This window comes from Pseudoliparis swirei, chromosome 20, assembly GCF_029220125.1.
Source record: "Pseudoliparis swirei isolate HS2019 ecotype Mariana Trench chromosome 20, NWPU_hadal_v1, whole genome shotgun sequence".
NCBI classification, from domain to species: domain Eukaryota; kingdom Metazoa; phylum Chordata; class Actinopteri; order Perciformes; family Liparidae; genus Pseudoliparis; species Pseudoliparis swirei.
Window position 1 is genome coordinate 18,906,881 of NC_079407.1, and position 23,945 is coordinate 18,930,825.

The window sequence follows — 23,945 nt, forward strand, 5'->3', positions numbered from 1 at the left end:
CACTCTTCTTATGGCCGTCTCCTGCACTGAGTGTTGCTTTTAGCGTACTAGATCATGCTCAACAAGCAAATTGTGACTGTGTTTTCAAAATACCCCTATTTATTATAATGATATATACGATATTTTTTTCGAGTTGTTATTACTTGCATTCTTATAAGAAAATTATGATGGGCAGTTCTTGTTTTCGTTATTTAAGTGGCACAAACAATTTTGTGTTCAGTGATAACAATTAAATGACATTGCATTTGATCAAATGATGGATGTACAGCGGATGAAATGCATCGACAACATGTGTCACACCCTGTGTGTGTATGTGACAAATAAAACATCTTGAATCTTGAATCTTGAATCTTGTATGGAACTGACCTGAACTAGGTCTCTGGCTATGAGCTCGGTCTCAGTGGATGGGATTAGGTCATCCAGAACCTCCCACCTCTCTCCGAGGCGGAACTCCATGATGTATCGGTCGATGGGTGAGGAGTGGTTGGCTGGAGGGAGCCATGTGAGGAGAACACCATGCTGCGTGCGGTTGGCTGTGAGGCACCGTGGTGGAGTAAGAAGCACTAGTGGTTCTGGGGTGCCCAGAGGAGAGCCTGTGGAGCACAAATGTTTCACATTCTGATCAAAACTCATTTTGATCTGGAGCTAAAATATGAGTCTCAAAAAAGTCTTGTGATGTACCAGTTTGCAAATATTAGACTACGTATGTCGTGGAAAAATACTGGACAAACCCCAAAAAGCTTTTTGTCTGCTGCCATCCATCTACAGTATTAGCTTCTATCTGAGTGTGTGAACTAGGTCATAACCTGTCAAGCCTCATGTAACCTTTGTTGAATGAAGTTAAGCTGTCCAATAAGAGTTGCAGAATCCGGGTTCAAACTGTCAGAAACCAAGCAAGTATTGTGATGACATTACTGTCATCAAGTCTTTGAGGGGGAAAAGAACTGATGCGGTTTCAAATTTGCTTTACACTTGACTTCTTCCTAGTTTAGGGTTTGATTGGTAAATAAAAATGTGATACAGCCTGACTCAGCAGAGTTGAACTCCACAATGGTGTTTCTTTTTTAATAGTCTGACACAGAGGACTTAGGTCGGGCCTTTCCAGTGTATGGTACGGCACTGCATCTTTCTCCCATCATGTCTTTTGTCCTCTTTATTTTATATTTACTTTGTACTGCCATTGATTTAAAATTCCATGCACCTTTAATTCAGTTTCAGTTCAGGCGGCGGCACACAAAGACTGGATATTGTCAGCATGCAATTGAGGCATGAGTTGGATTTCAAGACACAGGATGTATAAATATATATGTTTATATATTTAAATTTGGTTAAAAATGTCCTTCTAAACATGAATTTCTGAACAGCAGCTACATCCAACATTCTAAATGTTTGCTCTGACAATGACTCTTACATTACTCGGGGCATTAAAAGAGTTCTACTATTTAAAGACTGTCAGCCCACCCCAGCTTTTTGCATGTGCATCTTTTATTAAGTTCAGCGTATTTTATTGGTTTGATTAATCATAGCATCATCAAAATTGTTTCATGGTAATGGTGTTATATATTTGGGGGTTTCTTCTTTTAAAATCCTGACAGGAGTGAATACCTGAGGGCACAAGGAGTAATACAGTACTTGGTTCATGAAGACAATCACCAACTGTGTATTATAAATTGTGTATCACTCCGTGGTGATATTCAAACAAATATAAATGGTGTTTCAGTAGATTAATTCTGAAGTCAAAAAGCAGAAAATATGGATGGAGAAACCTTTGAATAAGAACCCACCTGCAGTGTTGACTGTCACAACTTCGCTGAATGGGCCCGTGCCCAGTTTGTTTTGTGCCAGCACACTGAACTGGTACTCTGTCCCGGGCTCCAGCCCCAGCACCACCAACCACGTCTGAGCACCAGAAACTGGCATCGAATGCCAGTCGTGAGGACCGAAGTCGGTTCTCTTTGACCTGAGCAAAGAAATGAGACAGAAAAACAAGGAAATTACAGATGAATTATACCATAGATAATCATGAATAATACAATAAACTGTCCTTAGTCACAAGACAGTGTTGGTCAGTTGGGGACATTTAAAAAAAAATTAAAGGGTCAAGCACCAAAAACATTTATCTGTTTCAGTAACAGTAACATTTATTTACTTTAATCATGTCTTTATTTGGAGTCATGTTTTGAAATGCTTTACTGACTATTATATATTCCATATGGTACTGTCTCTTATTTCATTTTGTATTTATTATTATTTTAAATTTGTATTTCATATAGTCAACTTTGAAGCACTTTGTATTGCACTGATTGTTTAAAACTAAGCAAACAGCAGGGTAAAGAAATATAATTCATAAAGTTGGCTCATAACGATCTGCCATAACCATATCCAGAAATGCAATAACTTTAATGCATAGCGATCCTTACCTTTCAATACTGACTTTAAAGGTTCTTACTGTCTAGTTTGTGTGAACGAGGATGGGCAGACCAACAAAGATAATGTCTGTATCTTGATAAAATTGTCCACATGGGAACAGAAATGTCTAATAACCATGTGAAATAGGTAGAATTGACCAAAGAACACACATTTCAATGCATCTGGTCTTCAAATTGAAAGGGAAGATATTGTTCTTTTTGGGAGTTTACCAGAAGTAACATAAAGGAAATAACTGAATTCTGAGCGGATAATAAACAGGCATGAAAACGGGTCAGGGGTGAAAAAGGTGAGGAGGATAGGCACGCGGGGGGGGGGGGGGGGGGGGTGACTTCCACGAACATCGATGTTGGCCGTTGTATGATAATCTATAGGTCCTCCATTCTGACACCAAGTCAGTGACAGGGGCCCCTCAGGGCTGTGTGCTCAGTCCCCTGCTCTTCACCTTGCTGACTCACGACTGCAAAACCAGCTACAGCACCAATCACATGGTCAAGTTTGCAGACGACACAACATCGCCCAAACAGATCCACGGATGATGCTGTCTCCCAGGTACTGCACACCACACTCTCTCATCTGGACAGCCAGAGGGGGGGCTATGTGAGACTGCTGTTCATTGATTATAGTTCAGCTTTCAACACCATAGTCCCCTCCAGACTGGCCGGCAAGCTGATTGAGCTGGGACTGAACACCCCCCTGTGTGCTTGGATCCTGGACTTCCTGACCGCCAGGCCACAGGTGGTCAGGGTGGGCAGACACACCTCCAAATCCCTCACCCTGAACACAGGATCCCCAGGGTTGCGTCCTCAGCCCCTACTGTACTCCCTGTACACACATGACTGTGTGGCCAGGTTCAGCTCAACACCATCATCAAGTTTGCGGATGACACAGTGGTGGTGGGCCTGATCTCCAACAACGCAGAAGGCCTACCTGGAGGAAGTTGCTGATCTGTCACTCTGGTGCCAGGACAACAGCCTCATCATGAATGTCACCAAAACTAAGGAGCTGATTGTGGACTTTAGGAGGGTACAACAACAGAGGACGTACTCACCACTGGGGATTAACGGGACTACTGTGGAGAGGGTGAGCGGTATAAATACCTGGGAGTCCACATCACCGAGGATCTGACATGGTCAACAAACACAGACACTCTGGTGAGAAAGGCAAGGCAGCGCCTCTACCACCTCAGGCAGCTGAGGAAATTTAAAGTTTCCCAGAGGATCCTTCAGTCCTTCTACTCTGGAGCTGTAGAGAGCGTCCTGACAGGAAGCATCACAGCCTGGTTTGGCAACTGCTCCGCTCGGGACAGGAAGGCTCTGCAGAGAGTAGTGCGTTCGGCTGAACGCACTATTGGAACTTCACTCCCACCCTGCAGGACTTGTACACCAGGAGGTGCAGAACCAGAGCCGGCAGGATCATGAAGGATCCTCACCACCCCAACAACAGACTGTTTCAGCTGCTGCGGTCAGGCAGGCGCCTCCGTGAGTCACGCTGCAAGAACAGAGAGACTGAGACGGAGTTTCTTTCCTCAGGCCATCAGGACTGTGAACTCCGACCTCACCAGGACCCCACCCACACAACTGCCCCTCTTAGGCACACACACACACACACACACACACACACACACACACACACACACACACACACACACTTACTGTAAATATTGTGTTGTTTTTTATTGTAAATAGTGTGTACTTGTTGCCCTTGCACATTCCTGCTGAGCATTGCCACTTTCATTTCACTGCACACCCTGTGTGTGTATGTGACAAATAAAAACATCTTGAATCTTGAATCTTGATAGGTCTCATCACCAAGGATGACGAGACCCTCTACAGGAGGGAGGTCAACCTTCTGACCACGTGGTGCGGAGTCAACAACCTCCTGCTCAACAACAGCAAGACCAAAGAGATCGTTGTTGACTTCCGGAAAGGCCACACCCATCACCCACCACTGACCATCAACGGTGTGGACATTGAGCAGGTCAGCAGCACCAAATTCCTGGGGGTGGAAATCAGTGAGGACCTCTCGTGGACAGCCAACACTACATCGCTGGCAAAGAAAGCACAGAGGCGCCTACTTCCTCCGGAAACTGAGGAAAGCAGGAGCCCCCATCCATCATGTGCACCTTCTACCGCGGCACCATCGAGCATCCTGACCAACTGCATCACTGTGTGGGCGGAAGCTGCACAGACCACAGCAGGAACGCCCTGCAGCGCATAGTGAAGGCAGCTGGAAGGATCATGGGTGCCTCACTCCCCCCCCTCCCATCCTTGCAGGACATATACAACACCGCCTCACCCGCCAGCGACCTCGATTGTGAGTGACCCTGCCACCCCTCACACGGTCTCTTCAGCCTCCTGCCCTCTGGGAGAGATACCGGAGCCTCCGGGCTCACACCGCCAGGCTGTCCAACAGCTTCATCCACCAGGCGGTCAGGAAGCTGAACTCTCTCCCCATCCTCCCACTCCGTCCTCTTTCAGACTCACATGTCTGAATGCTGCTAGCACAATTTATGTTGTCTATATGTTTACATGTTTTTTACTATTTTTGCACTTTATGTTGTCTATATGTTCACATGTTTTTTACTATTTTTGCACTCTATGTTGTCTATATGTTGCACAATTCACTTTAAGTTGGACAGAAGAGAATCGCAATTTCGATCTTCTGTATGTTTGCACATATGGAAAATTGACAAATAAAACTGACTTTGACTTTGACTTTGATCAGGCCCTATAATACTATAATAATAGTAATATTGTGTATAATATGGTCATTCATGAACCAACTTCCTTTTTTGTTGTTGGCGTGAACAAGTCTTCAAGTCTTGTGCTCTGCTGAGCCTTGAGTCTGTTCATTGAGTCTGTTCTGCCTCTACCTGGTTGTCACGATCTTCTATACCATACCTGCCATAAATATCATGATACAATACCATAAAAACAGTATACCATAAATACGATACTGGTATATTTATCTATAATAGTAATAAATAAAATATCGGTATGGTTCACTTTTTACCAACTTTTTCAACACTTAACAAATGGCAGTAATATAGTATTAATACAGCCAGATATGAATGAAACTACATGGAGCCATCATAGCATTGATTATACACTATGAGGCCGTTCTGTATCTGGCAAGAGGATACAGAGTTCATCAGGATGAGCAGCTGTAGAGTTACAGAACTTTACAGACTGAACTTAAACATTTCACTTCTGGCATCTTTTTTTATTTTTAAAGCCGAAAATTCCGCCACTTAAGGCCCCTCGCTGTGAGCGCTGCGCTGCGCGTGCAGACAGCTTGACACGGAGCAGCGCGTGCGCTCTGATCGCTCTCTTAATGAAGTATCGATACTAAAAATATGCTAAATCACATCGCTCTTAACGTACGGGTACTTTGTTAGTATCGCTACACCGTGCAGCGTGACAGCAGCAGATGTAGCGTGCTAACATTCAAGCTAACCTGAACCCCCAAACGCTGAAGACATCTTGACGCTGATTGGCCGAGACGCGACACGTCCCATCAAAGATGTTTTATTGCGAAGAGCACCACTCCACATTTTCTCCGTGTCCCACTCCAATCTCATAAACGCCGGCCGGCCAATTGACCCCATAATTAACCCCATACCCCAAAACAAAAACTCTTCGGATCTACACGATTCATGTAAGTCACCTATTTTGGTTTCAAAACGGCGAATTTCGCTGAAAGGTGAGGGATTCTCATGCCTGAATAAAGTATAATTGTTCATGTTAAACATTGGTGACTGGCAAGACAACTTAAATGATCCACTGGGGAAATAAGGCCACTTTAGCAAGAAAGTCTTAAGCAGATGTAATTCAAGTGAATTAAGGATTATTTTGAACTGAAATAAAAAAAATTAAGAAATACCTATTCTATGGTGCATTTTACTTTATTAGAGTTATTTCATTCTGTCCGTTCTTATCACTGTTATTGTATTGGGTTAACACTAACAATACTTTTCTCCACTCGGCTACAAGATAATTACAGGGCATTGGAATAAATATAGTGGAATAAAAAGTACAATATTTATCTCAGTATAAAGTAGCAAAAAACAGACACACAGTACTAAAGTAAAGTGCTGGTACCTTTTACAATTGTATTCTCCACTGAAAAACATGAGAAGTATCATGTACCTCATGTACCTCACAGAAGTGATTAAGATGTTACTTTCGCAACACGCGACATGAATAATGAATATGCACATCTCCCTGAGAAATATTCTGTCAAAAAAAGTCTGCTTTGTATTGAAATCTGACATATTTCATTATCACTAGTCAAACTAGTGTCACGACTTCCTCACCTTCATAGTTATATTCATCCTGCCTGCCTGCTTAATTAACTCTCCTGTCATTCCAGATCCTGTCATCCTCACCTGATTGTCCCTCATTCCCTTCACCTGGTCCTCACGCCCTTCTCACCTGCAGCACATCCCCTCATTAGTCCCTATTTAGCTCCCTCACTTCCACTTGTCCTCTGCCAGATTGTCTTGTGTGTCATTGCCAAACTCTCCAGCGAATTCCAAATGACTAATTCTGATCTTCCCGTTACGACCCTGTTTCCCTGTTGACCCGACTTAAGATTTTTGCCTGCCCCTTTTTGGATTTGTTGCCTTGTTTGACGGACCACCTGGTTTTGACCCTGCCTGAATCACAAAGTAAAGATCCTCCTCCTGCATTCCTGTTTGCGTGTTGTGCTTTTGGGTTCCAGTACCTGTAACCATTACAACTCGGCTCTTAACCTCCAGTTAGTGTTTCCACATCTGCAGACTGCCGCCATTGATTTGAAGTTAAATAGGAGCACTCACACTGGACCGTACCACACAGAGAACGTCTGGTCGAAGCCGCCATCATATCCTGGTTCCCAGGAAACATTAGCAGAGGTTGTTGAGGGCAATACGTGGATATTGCCAGGAGCGTGTGGGCTGGTGCCTGGGAGACCGAGACAGAGAATTCATTTAGAAAACACAAGTCCTAGTTTACTTATTAGATAAATAAGTACTGACAATTATCATTTAATAGCACTTGCAGTAATGGAACTATGTATATATATATATATTTATATCCTTTTAACATGTACGGTGTATTACACTTTGTTCGCATAACTGGTCAATTAAAGTCAACCCTACCGATTGAGTTCGATATAATGCACCAATTGCAAGTCAATTGAGGAGCACTTTGGTGCCCCTGAAAAATGCTGTGCTGCATCGTGCGTCGTCTTGCTGTAATAATGTGATGCTGGCTAAGGGAGTGAGGGTAAGGTCAGGTTCAAGAGCAGCAGCGTCGTCTGCAGCTCTGCTCATCCCACCCACGTAACAGCTGTGCCACGTGGCCTGAAGCCAGTTACTTCTCCTGGTCTGAGGGCCACAGCTGTCTGCGACACCTGTCGGCTGAGAGCTGGTGGCACGTAGGTAGAGCCGCCACCATAGCATAACCAATCCTCCAGCATCTGGAGCCTATACTAAATACATACATCTTTCTAGCCTGCAGGGGTCAACGGTTTCATACTTAACATGAAGAGTTGTGTAAGTATTTATTTAAAAAAGTCTTGACTACCGCCTGAAAGGAAAAAAACGTAACAAATCTAATAAATATTTCCACAGGGAAGAGCAGGTGTGTGTATAGTGAGTGCACAGAATGCAGCACTAGCCATCCCCAGAACACACATACATTATTGTGCCTCTCATTGCTGTGCATATATATATATATATTCTACATGATTCATTCCCACCACGATTAGTTATTAAAATATGAACACTGCAACTTGCATTAACGGAGCTAGAGAATACTTTCTGCAATCTTCAGTTTTAGGGTTTTCTGCACCAAAACCAGATACTTTTGAGTGAATAACAATGTAATCTCTATCCATCAGGACCTTCACAGCCCTGTTTAAACTTCATAACCCTGCCTGCCTTTGTCGACACTTCAGTCAATTTATCCAAGAGGGAAAAGATGTCCATGGCCCATTGACTCAACAGACAAAGGCTGTAGTAGATGGGTGGATATCACACTGTCGTTACAGATTCAGGACATTGGAATTAACAGAATAAAGCTATTACAGAGATTAACGGAAGTTGAATGATGCCCAAGGGGAAACTTGACAGAGGCAAGGTGTTCGGGGGATGAGAATCTTATTGTGCAAAACACTCAATACACACACAGCAAAGTGTGATCACAATGAACTCAAAACAACTTTGACAGGTCAGTTGGTTGAGGACATTAAGCAAGCTCTGATAAGCTGAGAGCACTGTGCAGATTGTTTGTACCGATGACTAGGATACGTGTGCTGGCAGTGATGCTTGTGACCACATTGGTGGCTACACACTCCCATTCTCCGTGGTCCTCCTTGCTGAGAGACAGAAACTGTAAGCTGCCACTGGGTAGGATGTTGTGCTTACTCTTGCTTGGCTTCCCCACCTTCAATGGACATGGAAATTACAGCGACATGGTTAAGAAGTGGAAACAAACATTTCAGCGCATAAAAACAAGTGCAGAAGATCATTTACGAGGAGGTTTGTTATGGTGTGTTTTTCTACTGAACCTTTCTCCAGTTGATGGCTGGTATGTCAGGGTCTCCAGAGGCAGCACAGGGGATAACAAGCTCTCTCCCAGACTCCTGACGGTACTCCCCCCCAGGTCTCACGTTAAAGTACGGGGGATCCTAGAGGAAACACACAAACACCAGACCCATCATGAGGACTTCTTGGCGCATCAGTGTACGCTTAGACTTGCAGCAGACAGAAGCAAACCAGCGATGAGTGATTTACCTTTAGCACCAAATTGGCAGGGGGGGACATGCCCATGGTACCCAGGGCGTTGTAAGGCGTACAGGTGTAGGTGCCCAGGGAGTCTTCTGTGGCCTCCTCCACCCGGATACTTCCGTCTGGTGTCAGGCTCCAACCAGGGTACTACAAGACAAGGTACCATCGGAAATTATCAAGTTAATGCTTACGTAATGAAGGCCCGTCTTCATATTGTGTGACCTCAGTGACAGCAGATCAGAGAGTAGACAAATACAAAGCTCTGTGTCGATACTTTATATACTTGGCACTTCGAAACAATTTGAAAATTAAACAAACCTGATAATAGTTGCTAATAATTGTATATAAAGTAGTTGGTAGCAAATAGAAGTCTTTATTAACATATGTGTCAACAACTTGAACTCCTCCGGTGGCACCCATGACAGTATCGTAATGCAGTTGTAATCGTAAAACATATATTGATGGAAGAAGTCAATACATACTCTGCATTAACACACTCTTATATTGTGATATAAACCATTTGTTAAATGTTTTTATACTGCTAAAAATGCTAATTAGGGCGACTTAAACATCCAGAATCCGACCAACTGAAACTTCCCCTGTGTCCCAAGGGTGACGACAACAAAACATGTCTGTCTGATCTTTGCTCCTGAAACAACATCGCGGACTCCATGAAGAGGACCCGCTCCGTATGTCGATGTAAATGGCTCATTCTAAGGTAAAGAAAACCCAAGCATTCTTATTTGCAGGTGATTATACACGAATGAAAACACTTAGCAATATTATATTCCATTTCAGCCAATAGATTCCTCTAAATCCGACACGCAGATGCCAACTTAAATGTAATCGTGTACAGGACTAGTCGCAGGCCCGTGCACTGACCTTCTCCACTCTGAGGGGATAGCCGTCTTTCTCCCACTTCACTAATGTCACAGGTGGGTTGGCGTCCACCGGGCAGCGAATGAGGCCAGGTAGTTTCCGTGGGACGTAGATGATCGCGGGCATGTTGATCACTCGGGCAGGGTCTGGACGGGAAGGAAGGATCAGTGTTCAGAGATGCGAGACAATGTAAACCAAAACAATTACATTTTGTGTATTGCTTAAGTCGTACATCCAGCTAATTACCTTCGCATTGAAAATGCGGAAGGTTATGTTTTGATCGCCGTGTATTTATTTATTTATTTATTTGTATGCGTGTTATTCGCGTAACAAAAAAAGTTTTAAACCGAATCGCATGAAATTTGGTGGGATGATTGGTTATTATCCGGGGACCATTTGATTAGATTTTGGGATCGATCGGGTCAAAGGTCAAGGTCATGAAAAGGTCAACATCCTCTTGAATCGCATGCAATTTGGTGGGATGATTGGTTATTATCCGGGGACCATTTGATTAGATTTTGGGATCGATCGGGTCAAAGGTCAAGGTCATGAAAAGGTCAAAATCTTCTTTTTACCATAGCTCGGTCAATTTATATCCAATTGGCATGCAACTAATGCCAAAATGTTCATAATTCAATGCCCAATCTTGTGATATGCGAAGGTATGCGCTCTACCGAGTGCCTGTTCTAGTTGTTATCTTGTATTCATTAATAATAACAACAGGGCTATATTGTTTGAGAGATGTGTCCATATTGTTACAGTGTATTTCCCAAGATGTACATGAGAGATAAAAACGAATGAAAGTTAGGAAAGAGATTTGCCTCGACACATACAACATATAAAAAGGGGGAGCTGTTTTTTATCATTTTAATTTTACTATGGTTGAATATTTAATCACACTCCATCTAAAAGTAGTCCTTATCCTTGCTGAAACTTTGAGCATATTTAGTCCTCGGATAACTTTCAACATAGTTCCTGGTGATTCTGAGATGTTTGATAAATATAGACCCAGATTACGTTTGGCATCCAGGAAACTGGTTACATTATGATCTGGGGTATTTAAGGCAAGTGATGAAATCAGTGCCTGAAGTGCCTGTGAAGAACCGGGATCTCTCTCTCATACTGTAGCAATCAATGACCAGCAGCAACGTGGGAGCAAATTGCCTCGACACACAAGGGCATGATGATGAAACAGTCAGGTGGCCAGGAGTGGCATTTCTCTCTCTCATCGGTCAGAGCTGCTGAACACGAAGGTCACATGTTTCATATTTTGAGCAGCTCGATTCAAAAGAGATGAGGACAAATAGAGTCTGAAGACGAGCCCATCTCCATCTTTGTGCACAGGAATGAGGCTGTAGTCGGAATAGATAGAAATATATTCACTAAGACTATGAAAATGGTCAAAGGGGCTCCGTCAAAACCAACCGTGTGACCCTCTGTCACGTCTGACCTTGAAATGAAAGAAGGTTACTTTGCATTACAGTGGTAGAGCAGCGCTGCCAAAGAACACAGCAGCCTCCATATTGCTGCTGCTGCTGTTCCCTTCTCCTCCTCATACAGCTCGCTGTACCGTCTCCCCGCCCCTCCCCCGTCCACTTAGTTGCCACGGTAATACTCACACTGAACAGTCAGGTCGGCCGACGCAGAGGGTGAGATGCCGAGACTGTTGCTCGGACTGCAGGTGTATTTCCCTGCATCCTCCGGCTTGACCCGGAAGATGATAAGGGTGCCGTCGATGAGAATGCGCACTCGGAGCTTCAGATCACTGCAGGAAGACACACACACACACACACATTTTGGCACGCACCGTGTTACTGAAACACACCAACAGAGAAAGGCACACATCTCCTTTTCTTTGCTGAATTGCATTGAGGTGCCATGAGAGAGCAGCAGAGAGTCAAACAGCATCCGGCTCTGAGAGGAGGAACACAGTGCAGAGCAAGAGATTCAAATACATCTGCTCATTGCCTCATCGCCAAATGTATCATGGACAGCCTTCTTGTTTCCCCCTTTGACACCATTTGAAATTAAACACCGTCATGATGGAGCACATATTCTGTTTATTTAAATGGAGCCAAACCTTTTCCACACAGGGAAACAATTTGATCATGGAACAGAATTGGAGCTCAAACTGAATATGTCATGAAATGAAATAGCAACACTTTTTAAGACGAACCACTTTTATTAAGGGTTTATGATTTACAGATCAATTAATAAAATCATTGTTTTATTAAGCTTTTTGATTGTTTGGACCATATGAATGGATCCACATTAATTCATCATTTATTAATGGTTTACCAACAGGTATAACTACATTGATACCAAATATATGTGTTACTACTTGGAAACCCAACTACTGGTCCTATGAATGGCTAAATAATTGATCTGGAAAGTATTAGTTTATAATGTATTGACCTTTAATAAAGCCATCAGTCACAACATAAAATAAGAGCTACCTCCTGCCTTTAGCTAGGAGCTTATTTTTGTATGCATATATAACAAATGAATTATTAGTACAAGATAGGATAAGATTAGACTTAGATTTAATTATATTATGTTCATTTCCATTACTTTGGAAATGTTGTTGTCTCCTTAAAGTTTTCGTCTTGTTCAGCCGTCTCTCTGCTCACTTCTTAAACTACTACTCCCGTATTTATACCGTATAAACTTCCTTATCTTATTCATCGCGCAAAAAAAATTCAGAAATGAAGATGGACGCCTGAAGGCTGTTTAAAATGAGATGGGGCACATCAGTGCACTTCTTCTGTGGAAGTCTTTCAGACACTTGTTTTCACTGCCACTCAAACTCCTGTTCACTTGTTCCTCCGTCCCACTTGTTCTGTCTGTCACTTGCTCGCTGTAAAACTGCTCAGGTTCTAAAGACCAGCGCTGAGTCATGTGAGCGCACTAACTCGCCTGGCACTGTCCAGACAGACCCCCACTGAGGCCCTAGAGGACAGGACACCGGCCCACACACACACACACTCTCAAAAGGCACCACAAGGACACACACATTGTCACTTTCACATCTTTAAAGCTTTGGGATGAATGCAAATCGTGGCGGCGAGTTAAATGTCCCAGTAAGAAAGAGGCCGTTAAGTCTTAACCCGAATGCTGAACTAAGATTATTCCCTGCAGTTACATAACAGAGCAGAACTTGATCATAACTTTACTTCTTGAAGTAGACGTTATCCTCTTCCCAGTACCAGGTGTAGGTAAGGTTGCCAGGATACGACTCCGCTTGGCAGGTGAAGAGTGCATTCTGGGATATGTTTACTGTGAGATTTTCTGGTGGAGAGACGATGTATGGAGGCCCTAGGAGAAGCAGACACAAGTGTTTTAGTTGTTGTTAAAGGAGCCCTGTCCTTTACTTGGGCTACGGAGGCATTTTGGTTCCTCCGGCTTGATGTTTGACGCGCTCTGGTCTTCTTTTGCTTGCTGTTCGTTTCCGACAAATTGCCTCCGACACTCTGAATGTTATTGATAGGTTTTAATGGTGTGAAGTCCGGTACAAAACAGACTACAAGTTCACCGCGATGCGGTCAAAACCTTGTTCCCATTCCGGGTCAAAACACCTCCCGTCGCCAATTATATGGTGATTAATATAGGTATACAAAATACCTTCAACAGCGCCACCCAGTGTGTACATAAAACATACATGTACCTACACAACATTTGGCTCTTACAGTTGTTGTTGTTGTTGTTGTCTATTTGTTTTCTATCACTCAAAGCTGGTTTGGAGCTTTCACCATGAATGGATCCTTGCTGTCCCCCCAAAAAACCTTGCTGAGAGCTGTGAGAGTGGACAGTTAAGTGTTGGGCCATAAAACTAAAACAATGGCTGAAAGATGCTCAAAGAGACTCGTCCTCTCCATGATCAGATGGATCAGATCCAACGTTGCACCAGCCTCCTTTTTGAGTGAAACGATCGATATATCTGCTATTGTTATGCAGCTGAAGTATCACTCTGGATGCAACTCGTCCCTGACTGAACTTTCATTTCAAAATCTACCTGCAATTATCATATAAACAAATACTTGATGGAATAATATGTTATCGTATTGTCGATTGAGATGACGGTAGAGAGAACGAGTACTATTAAACCCTTTTTTTTTTATCCCATGGAGTCATATGCAGCCCTACGCTGTTTACACTTTGGGATTGTTTTCCAGGAACCGATTGAGAAAAAGGACACAATATATTATTTACAATATATCACCACAGTCAGATGCAAAATAAATGAGCAAGCAGTTTCTGTAACCTTAATAGTCAGTGTTGGAGCTTACGCATGCCTCACATTGTAACCTTTGTATCCCCCGAGGTGCTACAGGTTTTCTCGGAACTCTCAATAAAACAGCAGAAGCCATGAAAGGTAGCTAGCTGTCTTTTATGAGTGGGCCCAGATACAAGCCTCCTGGTTATTGTCCTCACCGTGTGCACAGCTTTAATGCATCAGGTGGGTGTGCTGACAACACTGTGCGGGTGTCTCACATAACAATTAAAAACAGATCACGGCAGTGAAAATCATGACTCCTCAGACATGTGGTTGTTATTGCTCTGAGTTTTAATCATACCCCGCATTTTATCCGTCATTGCTTTTCAAACAAAAAATTTCAACTAAACTAAACATATCTAACATTATATTTCTATCGTGTTTTAAGCAATTCATACCCTGATAAGGTGAAATATGACACTATTTATAAATATACAGTATATATTTAGATATATTTATATATATATATACAGGACTGTCTCAGAAAATTAGAATATTGTGATAAAGTTCTTTATTTTCTGTAATGCAATTAAAAAACCAAAAATGTCATACATTCTGGATTCATTACAAATCAACTGAAATATTGCAAGCCTTTTATTCTTTTAATATTGCTGATTATGGCTTACAGCTTAAGAAAACTCTAAAATCCTATCTCATAAAATTTTAATATTTCGTCAGACCAAGTAAAAAAAGATTTATAACAGCTGAGTGTTTGTCAAGGCTCAGGAAACCCTTGCAGGTGTTTCGAGTTAATTAGACAATTCAAGTGATTTGTTTAATACCCTACTAGTATACTTTTTCATGATATTCTAATATTTAGAGATAGGATATTTGAGTTTTCTTAAGCTGTAAGCCATAATCAGCAATAAATCAGAATAAAAGGCTTGCAATATTTCAGTTGATTTGTAATGAATCCAGAATGCATGACATTTTTGTTTTTTTAATTGCATTACAGAAAATAAAGAACTTCATCACAATATTCTAATTTTCTGAGACAGTCCTGTATACACATATGTGTGTGTGTGTGCATGCACAGTGAGTGGTCTAAAATACATTGTATATAAGAGTGTTTGTGCTATTTTGAAAATATATATATCTCAGATACTTCTCATTATTATTTATTTTATGTTTTACTTTCTCTGTTTTAGTCCTTATGGTGCTGCAACACCAGAATTTCCCCTCTGGCGATCTATAAAGGTGTATCTTATCTAATGGTATCTTATTAAGCAAAAAAAGCCAGACTAAAGAATGAACCCTGTAACATGTATTTTGGTATTGTCTGATGCTGGATACAGTTTTATTCAAATGTATGGAGTTCTGTTTTACAATGTATATAAACAAACCCAGAAGAATATTGTTCTTACTCTTTCTCTCTCTCTAATAACACTATATTCTTGAAATAATACTTCTTCTTTTCTGGAACACCACGACATCATTTCGTAATTATCCAATTTATTTAAAGAAATATTTATATTTGATCTTAGAAATGTTTTCCCCATTGGTCATACTACTCATACGTCATACAATACATTTCTCAATCATTTACAACATTGACGACAACAATAGACTGATACGTAGGATGTAAAGACAGTTTACAGCTGTATCGTATCATCTATTAGACGAGGTTTGAGCAACAACATAATTTGATGTTTCAGTTGCAGAGCTCTTGTATGGTCTGCTTTATATTGGGAGGTTTTGATATGATGGAAGCCTCCAGTGTGTTGTGGTTGAAGGAATGGGCATCGCAGTATCAGCTGCTTCACTGGAGGCCTGGAGACTTAATGTATTTGCATCACATGCACCACTGGTTACACTATCCACCAAATTACAACACAATGATTTTGTAATTTGTGTTTGCAGTGAAAGTGCACATGCATTAACTGTACCGGAGGTAGAGCTCTGTGTTCCACCTACAGAAGTCGAGCATTAAAACAGACCTTACGGTAACTGGACCATAAAAGCAAGACGCTCAGCTGCTTGTTAAATACACACGAGTAACTAACTCCCTGCATCAGGAGACTGCCAGAGAGAACTGGAGGCAGGTATCACCAGCATCTATCCGATCTGTGTCGAGCAGAGAGCCTAGTTAATGGACTGCAGACAGACAGTGACGCTCTCACGGACAGATCCTGTTGTACACACATGGGGGTGCACAAGAGCACACACACACATGGACACACAAGCCCCAGACTGAGTTATTGACCGACTGATACAGACTCAGAAGTTATGTTACATACATCAGTTCACAAGAGAGGTGCATGCATAGCTTTCAAATTATGCTTCAGTTAATGCCTTCAAGTATAAATAATACAAATACGTAAGTGATACAAATGCAATATATAAATATGGCATTAGGTAGAAACTAAGAAACATGTTTTCTCATTTGCAATTCTAGCGCTCAGGGAAAATACATTTGTCAACAACACGTCACTCATTAATACAATCTAATGTGGGCCTCTCCAAGTGTGATTCGTGTGTGGGTACGGTACCTTGAACCAGCAGACGGGTCGTGTGGAGCACCTCTCCCTGGTCACTGTAGGCTCGGCATGTGTACGCCCCTCTGTCATCTCTATTGATGCCGAGGATGGTTAGACTGCCGTCATGTAACTGTGATTACATGGTGGAACAAAACATTACAATCATGTGATAGACAGCAAGTATCAGGCTGTCCGACACATGGATGGTGGACATATTCAAACGAGAGGTTGTTTTTTTTGTCCGAAATGTTCAAACTTATGGAAACTGCAACACAAAGAAGATTGTTTTCCACTGAAAGCAATGGAGCAGAAGTTAAGTTGCATAAATAAAAGATGCAGATACCTCAAAGTTGTCCTTCAGTAAATGTACTAAGTTACATTCCAATATTGATCAAAGACTTACAACACCCCCAACGCTTTAAGTACGCTAGATACATCAAACACTTTAATTTACTCCGGGGACGATTGGGGCATGTTGTAACCTTGGAAACGCCCAACTGCATGTTGCTGTGTGTCCCCATGTGCAGCAAGTGATGAGAAGCAATAAGTGGTGAAGAAACACATTAACCAAACCTAATAGAAAAAAAACCTTATAAATTATGCAACAGGTTGCAAGAGGCTCTGTCCATTCAAGTCACACACAGCTGTAGTCGATCCATTCATGCAGCTGAGGGGGGAATCTGCTACGCCTGCAGAATCATTCCTATTCATCTGCCTTTCAAATGTTTTATGGCCCAGAGATGCTGCGAGATGATCAACGCGACAGACATTTAACTTGTGTCAGTCTGTTTGGCAAACCCGTATCATCATCATCACAAGATAACACTTTGTTCATCACTGCTGCGTAACACACAACATGTGTGGCATGCGGGCGCTACGAGTGTTAACCAAACACTGATGTGTTGGGAAGCACCGATTTAAGACTTGGAAATCAGTTTGTATTGATTTTAAAAGTTGGGGAGGATTAAAATGTATGAAAAGTGTCTGAATTGTAATGACATGCTTGCATTGACTACTGTCTGCCTTCTTCGGCATGTTTTCTGTTTCTTCACATCCCAGTCACTTTGACTGAGCCGCTCTCATTAGAGGCTGAGGTTCTGCCTTTCAGTACATCCTTGAGCTATTGTGTGTTTTGTGTCTGTTGACTCTTTTTTACAATTCATAAACTTGGGGTTGTAAAGCTAAAATGTAAAAAGGTGGTTTCAATAAAAAGCAAGGAGAAAGTTCGCCTCACGGTGAGGACCGACTGGAGAGCGAAGCATTTCTGATGGTCGCATACTAACAACAAGCAGTTTGCTCATTAGCGAACATTAACTTGTCTTTTGCTTGTTCTGCATCTGACTGTCAGGCTCATTCTTGAGGCTAAAAAGTACAACAATGATCTTCCCGCTGTTTCACCACAAAACTGTACAATTATCTCAAATAAACTTCCTGGCCCACCGCTGCCTTGATTTGTTGTTGCGAGTTTGTTGTAAAAGACTGAATGAAACCCACATTTCCACATTGGTTGAGGTTCACACGCATAGAAGTACAAGGAGAACACGTTGCTCCGTGCTCAGTGGCTCCCAACCGTCACATCTTTTGTGCAAATCTGACCCCTGGAGTGTTTGTACAGTACATGTTGATTCGCCCCAAACATTGAATGTTCCAAGTGTACATACGTTAGCTGTAAGCCAGCCAGCAGTTCTTTGTTATTCCCTCTCCTCTCTGTATGTTTATGAAGCAGATTGAGCGGCGCTTGTTTTGCCCTCCAGTCCCACCGTCTCATCAGGCTGCGAGCCCTGGAGTGGTTACGTAAAATGTCCCTTCACCCATCAACTTTGTGTGCAGTCCTTTAAAATTCCTTCTGTCTGAACCCATAGTTACACTTTTCTTTTCTTTTTTCATACGGGTATTTTATCTTGCACTGAATCGATTAAAATCAAATCATTGCACTGCTACAGCACAGGCATGCACATGCACTCTCTGCCCCAGATGTACTCGATTCAAGGTGAAGAGGACAAGATTCAAGAATAGGCATGAGATGAAGGCAGGATCTCAAGTTGTGTCCCACTTCACCGACACATCCATAGAGACAGATTGTGGATACTGACACAGCAAGAATGATGCTGTTGTTTTCCTGTCACTTGAGTGCACTTTGGAGAAGACCCTTATAATGCACCTCTGGTTTCTATCCTCTGCTGCACTTCTGTTTTGTTTAGTGTCTTTGTTTAGGGGCCCTTTTTTTGTCCCTGCAAATAAATAAAGCAATAAAGTAAAGAGAGGAGATAGATGATGGGATGAAGGACTCCTCTCTGTCTGTAACATTCCTGCCTTTCTCCATGACGTCTCCATGGATCTGAGAATGTGGGTGAGCAAATTCACCCTGGCAGGCATAAACACAAACGCTTTTAAAGGAGACTCCTCAGAGTTTGAGAACATAAACTTTGAGCAGCCAAATGTAGACGACAGCTGATAAGTGCTCTGCTTTGTATATTTCCGTAGTATATTACGGGGAAAGTAGTAAAGTATGGCATTGGGCTCTCACTAGCAATATTTATTTGGATTTTTAGGGTGACAGGGTGTCTGGACGAAGGAGATGAATAATGCATCAATCAGGTTGCCTAATTTACTGAGGGGATGGTGTTAAAAAGAGGCGACTGAAAGGAAAAATGCTCGAGTAAGGAAGAAGAGGTCCTTCACAGACACTCCTCTATACTCCGACACTTCCTGTACCACACGGGCAGCCGTAAAGAGGCGATCGCAGCAGACTGCAACATCAGTGTCATATGAGAACGTGAAGGCGTGCAGAAAGATGAAGGAGGCCTCCACCTTTCAAAAAGTTTCCTGAATATATTTCCAAACCCTTTTTAAAAAAAAAAGTATTTTAATGCCCTTGTACCCGTTATACATATTCAACACCATGTTATGTCGGCACCTTTGCACCTTTTAGTCAAGATGTGATGAATCGTCGTCCTCTGAAGCTTGTGTTGTTTCTGAGTCATCTGTACTGAAACGCTGTCCCATCTGATGTTTTATTGTTGATGGTTTATGCAGCTTGAGAGATTTTGCTTGCATCAAACTACATTTAGGGCCGTGACAGAAAAATTGTGCATTACCAACCAACAAAAGGGTTCTCTGGAACATGAGGTGCGCTGCCAGTCTTACCATTGTTGACATGATTCAAAGGTTCAAAATGTTGGGCTTGTTGTCAACACAAAATATATACATAAATCAGTGTGAAACTGTTGTATGTCATTGAGGAATTGTCTTTCTCTTGACCTGCGAAATATCCTAAACTAAAGCCGAGGCATCACTGATTTCACTCCCTGAGGCATTTGTTGAGATGTTATTACAAAGCAATGGGATTTTTTTTGCAGCACATGAAACAGAACAAGTTGATATTAGTGGATGAGACATAGTCCATAACATACTTCCAGCACAGATAGACTCAGCGACTGACACCATGTGTGAACAAACCCTGCTTCTATATGTGTACGAATAATAATGCCCTATTATCCTCATTCTTACCGAATATTTTGCATCGGTCGCAAGCTCCTCCCCTTCCCTCAGCCAGCTGATTATTGGTTTTGGATTTCCCTGGGCAGAGCAGCTGAGCTGAGTGCTTCCCCCTTCCTTCGCCTCGACATACTGTGGCGGTGTCGCTGTAAATGAAGGTGGGGCTGTGGAGAAAGTGAGAGCAGGAATCATTACAAAAGCAACACAATCTGAAGTACAACAACTTGCCTGTTGTGTCGGGTCGTAGCCTTGCATAGATTTTATCCACACTAGTAGCTCCATGAATGGCAGCGAATTGTCTCAACAATTATTGAATGGATCGCTCTAAATCTTTGAACAGGCACTCACGGTGTTACAGGAGGAATCCTAATGACTTTTGAGATGCATTAACTGACAGCTTCATCAGGGCAACACTTTAATGTGCAATCATTTAGCTTCTGACCAAATGCCTCCAAACCAATGACTTTTCCAAACGGCTATTGTACGGACTTCTTTTATAATAGTGTGTCTATATGGAAAATGTTTTTTTGTGGCACAGAGGATTTTCTTACGTTGTGGTACCGGCGATATTGGCCAGCAATATTCAAGTCGCGTATGACATGCATGACACAGATATTGCTGAGACAGCAGGGAAGGCCACAGTTTTCTGTAACCGCGATACACCCGAGTGAACAGGGACACAGTGAAGATGGCATTCGTCCGTCTGTGTTGCCATTTATTTTTGAAAAGCCCAAGAAAGCATTTAGTGGCATCAGTGCATTTCCACCTGATATTTCTTCGCATCACTAACAGCCACGAGGGAGCTCTTCACCAGCGACCGCAGGCCAATGAAGTGTAGTTTTCTCCGCCAGCTGCTCTCAGTGTTTCAACACAATATTTTGATTAGAAATAGTGTTTAGTTAAAGAGAAAAAAGGCATTGCTATGCAAGTGGGTCACTGCTTGCCGCTGGGAGTGCTCCCATGCTTCAGAATGCATACTAGCACCTGTCATGGGTCGGACACATCGTCCAATTAGCACATTTAGACATCTGCCCGTCCATACTGCCCTCTCACTCTCTAACACTCATTACATAAAATGGCACAGTAGATTAATGAAGATAAAATGCATGACTGGTTTATATATTTTGCTTGTGGAGTTGACGGGTCAACAGCAATATTAAACGGATCGTAAATGCATCATTACAGTTATCAACAGGCAACTTGGTTCACTACCAGTGTGTGCCTTTACCTGAAGACACTTTATTAATTCTCAGTGGGTAGATTTGACCAATCCTTATTATGTAGCTATTGTACTTTTTAACACATTTATTAAACAGCATTCACAAAAAGTTACTTTCAATTCAACATTTGATGTAAAAACCCTTGAAATACAATACACTGCATTAAGATTACACAAGTGGTTCTCCACATTTATGGCTCATGACCACTTGCTGAGTCGGGATTCTTGTCACATTTCCGATGTCTTTGAAGTTGTTCGCTAGGATTGATTTTCTAATCTCAACCATTAAAACTGTGTGTGTGTGTGTGTGTGTGTGTGTGTGAGTGAGTGGGCAAATCTGTTTGTCCACGGCTAATCTCACATTCTTCTGCAGCAAACATAATATAATACAAGCATAATATTTTGGGTTGCCAGTTTTAGCTGCATGACCTCTCATTTTATCTGTGACTCACACTTTCTCAAAACACCTTTGTGAACTACCAGTACAGACCTTGCTGAGTACATCGACACCAGTTATCAACTGCTACTGTACGGCTCTGTTCTGTGTCTCCTCTGTGTCTCCTCTGTTTCTTCTCTGTGTCTCCTTTCTCCTTGATTGTTTCATTCCCCTTACCTGCCCTCAGCCACTCCTGTCTCCTTGATTGTTTCATTCCCTGCACCTGCCCTCAGCCCCTCTCGTCTCGTTACTGTCTCATGTCGTACACCTGTTTCCCCCCCTATATATTGTGCCGGTCTTTTACTTGTCTCTTGCTGGATTGTTCTCTTTTGTCCGTAGTCCTGTCCTTCGTGTTGCTAGTGTGTATTCTGCCTGTTCTGACCCTGCCTGCCTGCCTGCCCTGACCGCCGATCCTCTGCCTGCCCCTTTTTTGTACTTTGTCGTTATTTTTCACAGCACTAATTTTAAGTCAATCTACCGGATATTAAGTACATTTGAAGGCAGAACATTGAATTGTTATGTCGTATTTCACATTGTGCTTCTGGTACTTTTACTTGCTTAAAGAATTAGACTACCTCTTCCACCATGAAGTGCTGGTATTCATTTTCATTCAGATTCATATTTTTCTCGGGGGATTAAGCATCAGTTGGCAGGAAATATGTGGCACACATGGCGTTGACAACAGCCGGTATATTGGTCCACCTGGGAGTTGTTTCACACCATCAGCTACAGCTCGCCACAGAGGAAGTGCCACTGTGGCTCTGAAACCTGGGAGTTGCTCTCCAAAAACAGTCTCGCTCTACTTACTGCAACTCTTCATCCTCTAAATACATCAAAAGATACGTGAACCTCCCTCACTGCTTTTCTTTGTCAACTCGACTACGCAGCACAACTGAAAGCTACAGTTAAGACCGAGGGTCCGGTTGGCTTTTAAAGCCAATTATTTGCAAACGTAAGTGTGTCTGTCATTTTATTCCCTTGCTTGGTCTTTGTTTTCTTGTCTCTGCTTTTATGAGAATACGGCTACATAGGGTATACATTTTTTTTATTAATTTCATATCGGCACCCTTAAACGTGTAACATTGTAAACTGTTGCAAGGAGAAGGAAGAGGCCTTTCAAGGAGACTTTCCTCTTCTAATGTCACAATACTCAAGGTAGTCAACAGAATCTCCATTATTATTCTTTGGAGTAAATAGATTCTACCTTTCTCTCATTCTGGGATCAGACAAAACAATATCATTGCATTATGTGTTCTGGGTTCCTATTGGGCGGACCCATGTGAGCAATTTTTGGATGAATGTGAAGAAAAAAATGTCCACTTATTATTTAAGTCTGCATCTTTGGGTCCCACATGTGCCTGAGGGTGGTTATTCACATGGACTCCATTTGTAGCCACGATGGGCCCATTAGTGACCGACAAGGGCAGACACACATGAGGGATATATGGAGCTGGTGGGCAAATGAGGTCCAAATGGATCCTAAATGCCAGCCCATCACTAACAGTGACACAGCAGCAGGGTCTGTGTTTTCTATATGTTTTAGTGTAGATGGTTCACTTAAAATATTTTTTAAAACGCTAGTCTGGTCTAGTTCCCATTCCTGGAAAACTTGCTGATGCTTGAAAGAGAAGGAACACACAGGCCGAGAGACGAGAGAGGAGAGGAGGAAGGGCAGGAAATGGAGAGTGGCCTTCGTGGGTTTTTTTCGGGCAGAAGGCCTTGCCATCTGACACCTGCCACTGAGTGGGCACCCATTCCCTGTCCGCTTGGCAGGAAGTTAAGGCCAGCACACAGGAACTCAAAGGAGGAGTGTATGCAAATACCAACAGCCAAAGGAAGTGGGTGCCCTTAATGTCTGTGTGGAGGCCAGACAAAAATGGCACCTGCTTCCCTCACAGACACCCCTTTAGAGGACAACAGGAGCATAAAGTCTTCATATGAATTGCCTTATTGGCGATCTG

At 42.4% G+C, this 23,945-nt stretch overlaps 1 protein-coding gene across 1 annotated transcript in view; it reads right to left on the reverse strand.

Moving 5' to 3' along the window:
* The window catches only part of igsf9ba (immunoglobulin superfamily, member 9Ba), a 58,696-nt gene that overhangs the window by 12,066 nt on the left and 22,685 nt on the right, over positions 1-23,945 (reverse strand). The window contains exons 4-14 of the mRNA XM_056440853.1: positions 20,342-20,493; positions 16,844-16,961; positions 13,255-13,396; positions 11,701-11,846; positions 10,085-10,227; positions 9,209-9,349; positions 8,983-9,102; positions 8,708-8,858; positions 7,250-7,373; positions 1,785-1,960; positions 367-593 (exon numbers count right to left, since the gene is read on the reverse strand). Of these exons, the coding sequence (XP_056296828.1) occupies positions 367-593; positions 1,785-1,960; positions 7,250-7,373; positions 8,708-8,858; positions 8,983-9,102; positions 9,209-9,349; positions 10,085-10,227; positions 11,701-11,846; positions 13,255-13,396; positions 16,844-16,961; positions 20,342-20,493 (1,640 nt within the window). The remainder of the gene's footprint in view (positions 1-366; positions 594-1,784; positions 1,961-7,249; positions 7,374-8,707; positions 8,859-8,982; positions 9,103-9,208; positions 9,350-10,084; positions 10,228-11,700; positions 11,847-13,254; positions 13,397-16,843; positions 16,962-20,341; positions 20,494-23,945) is intronic.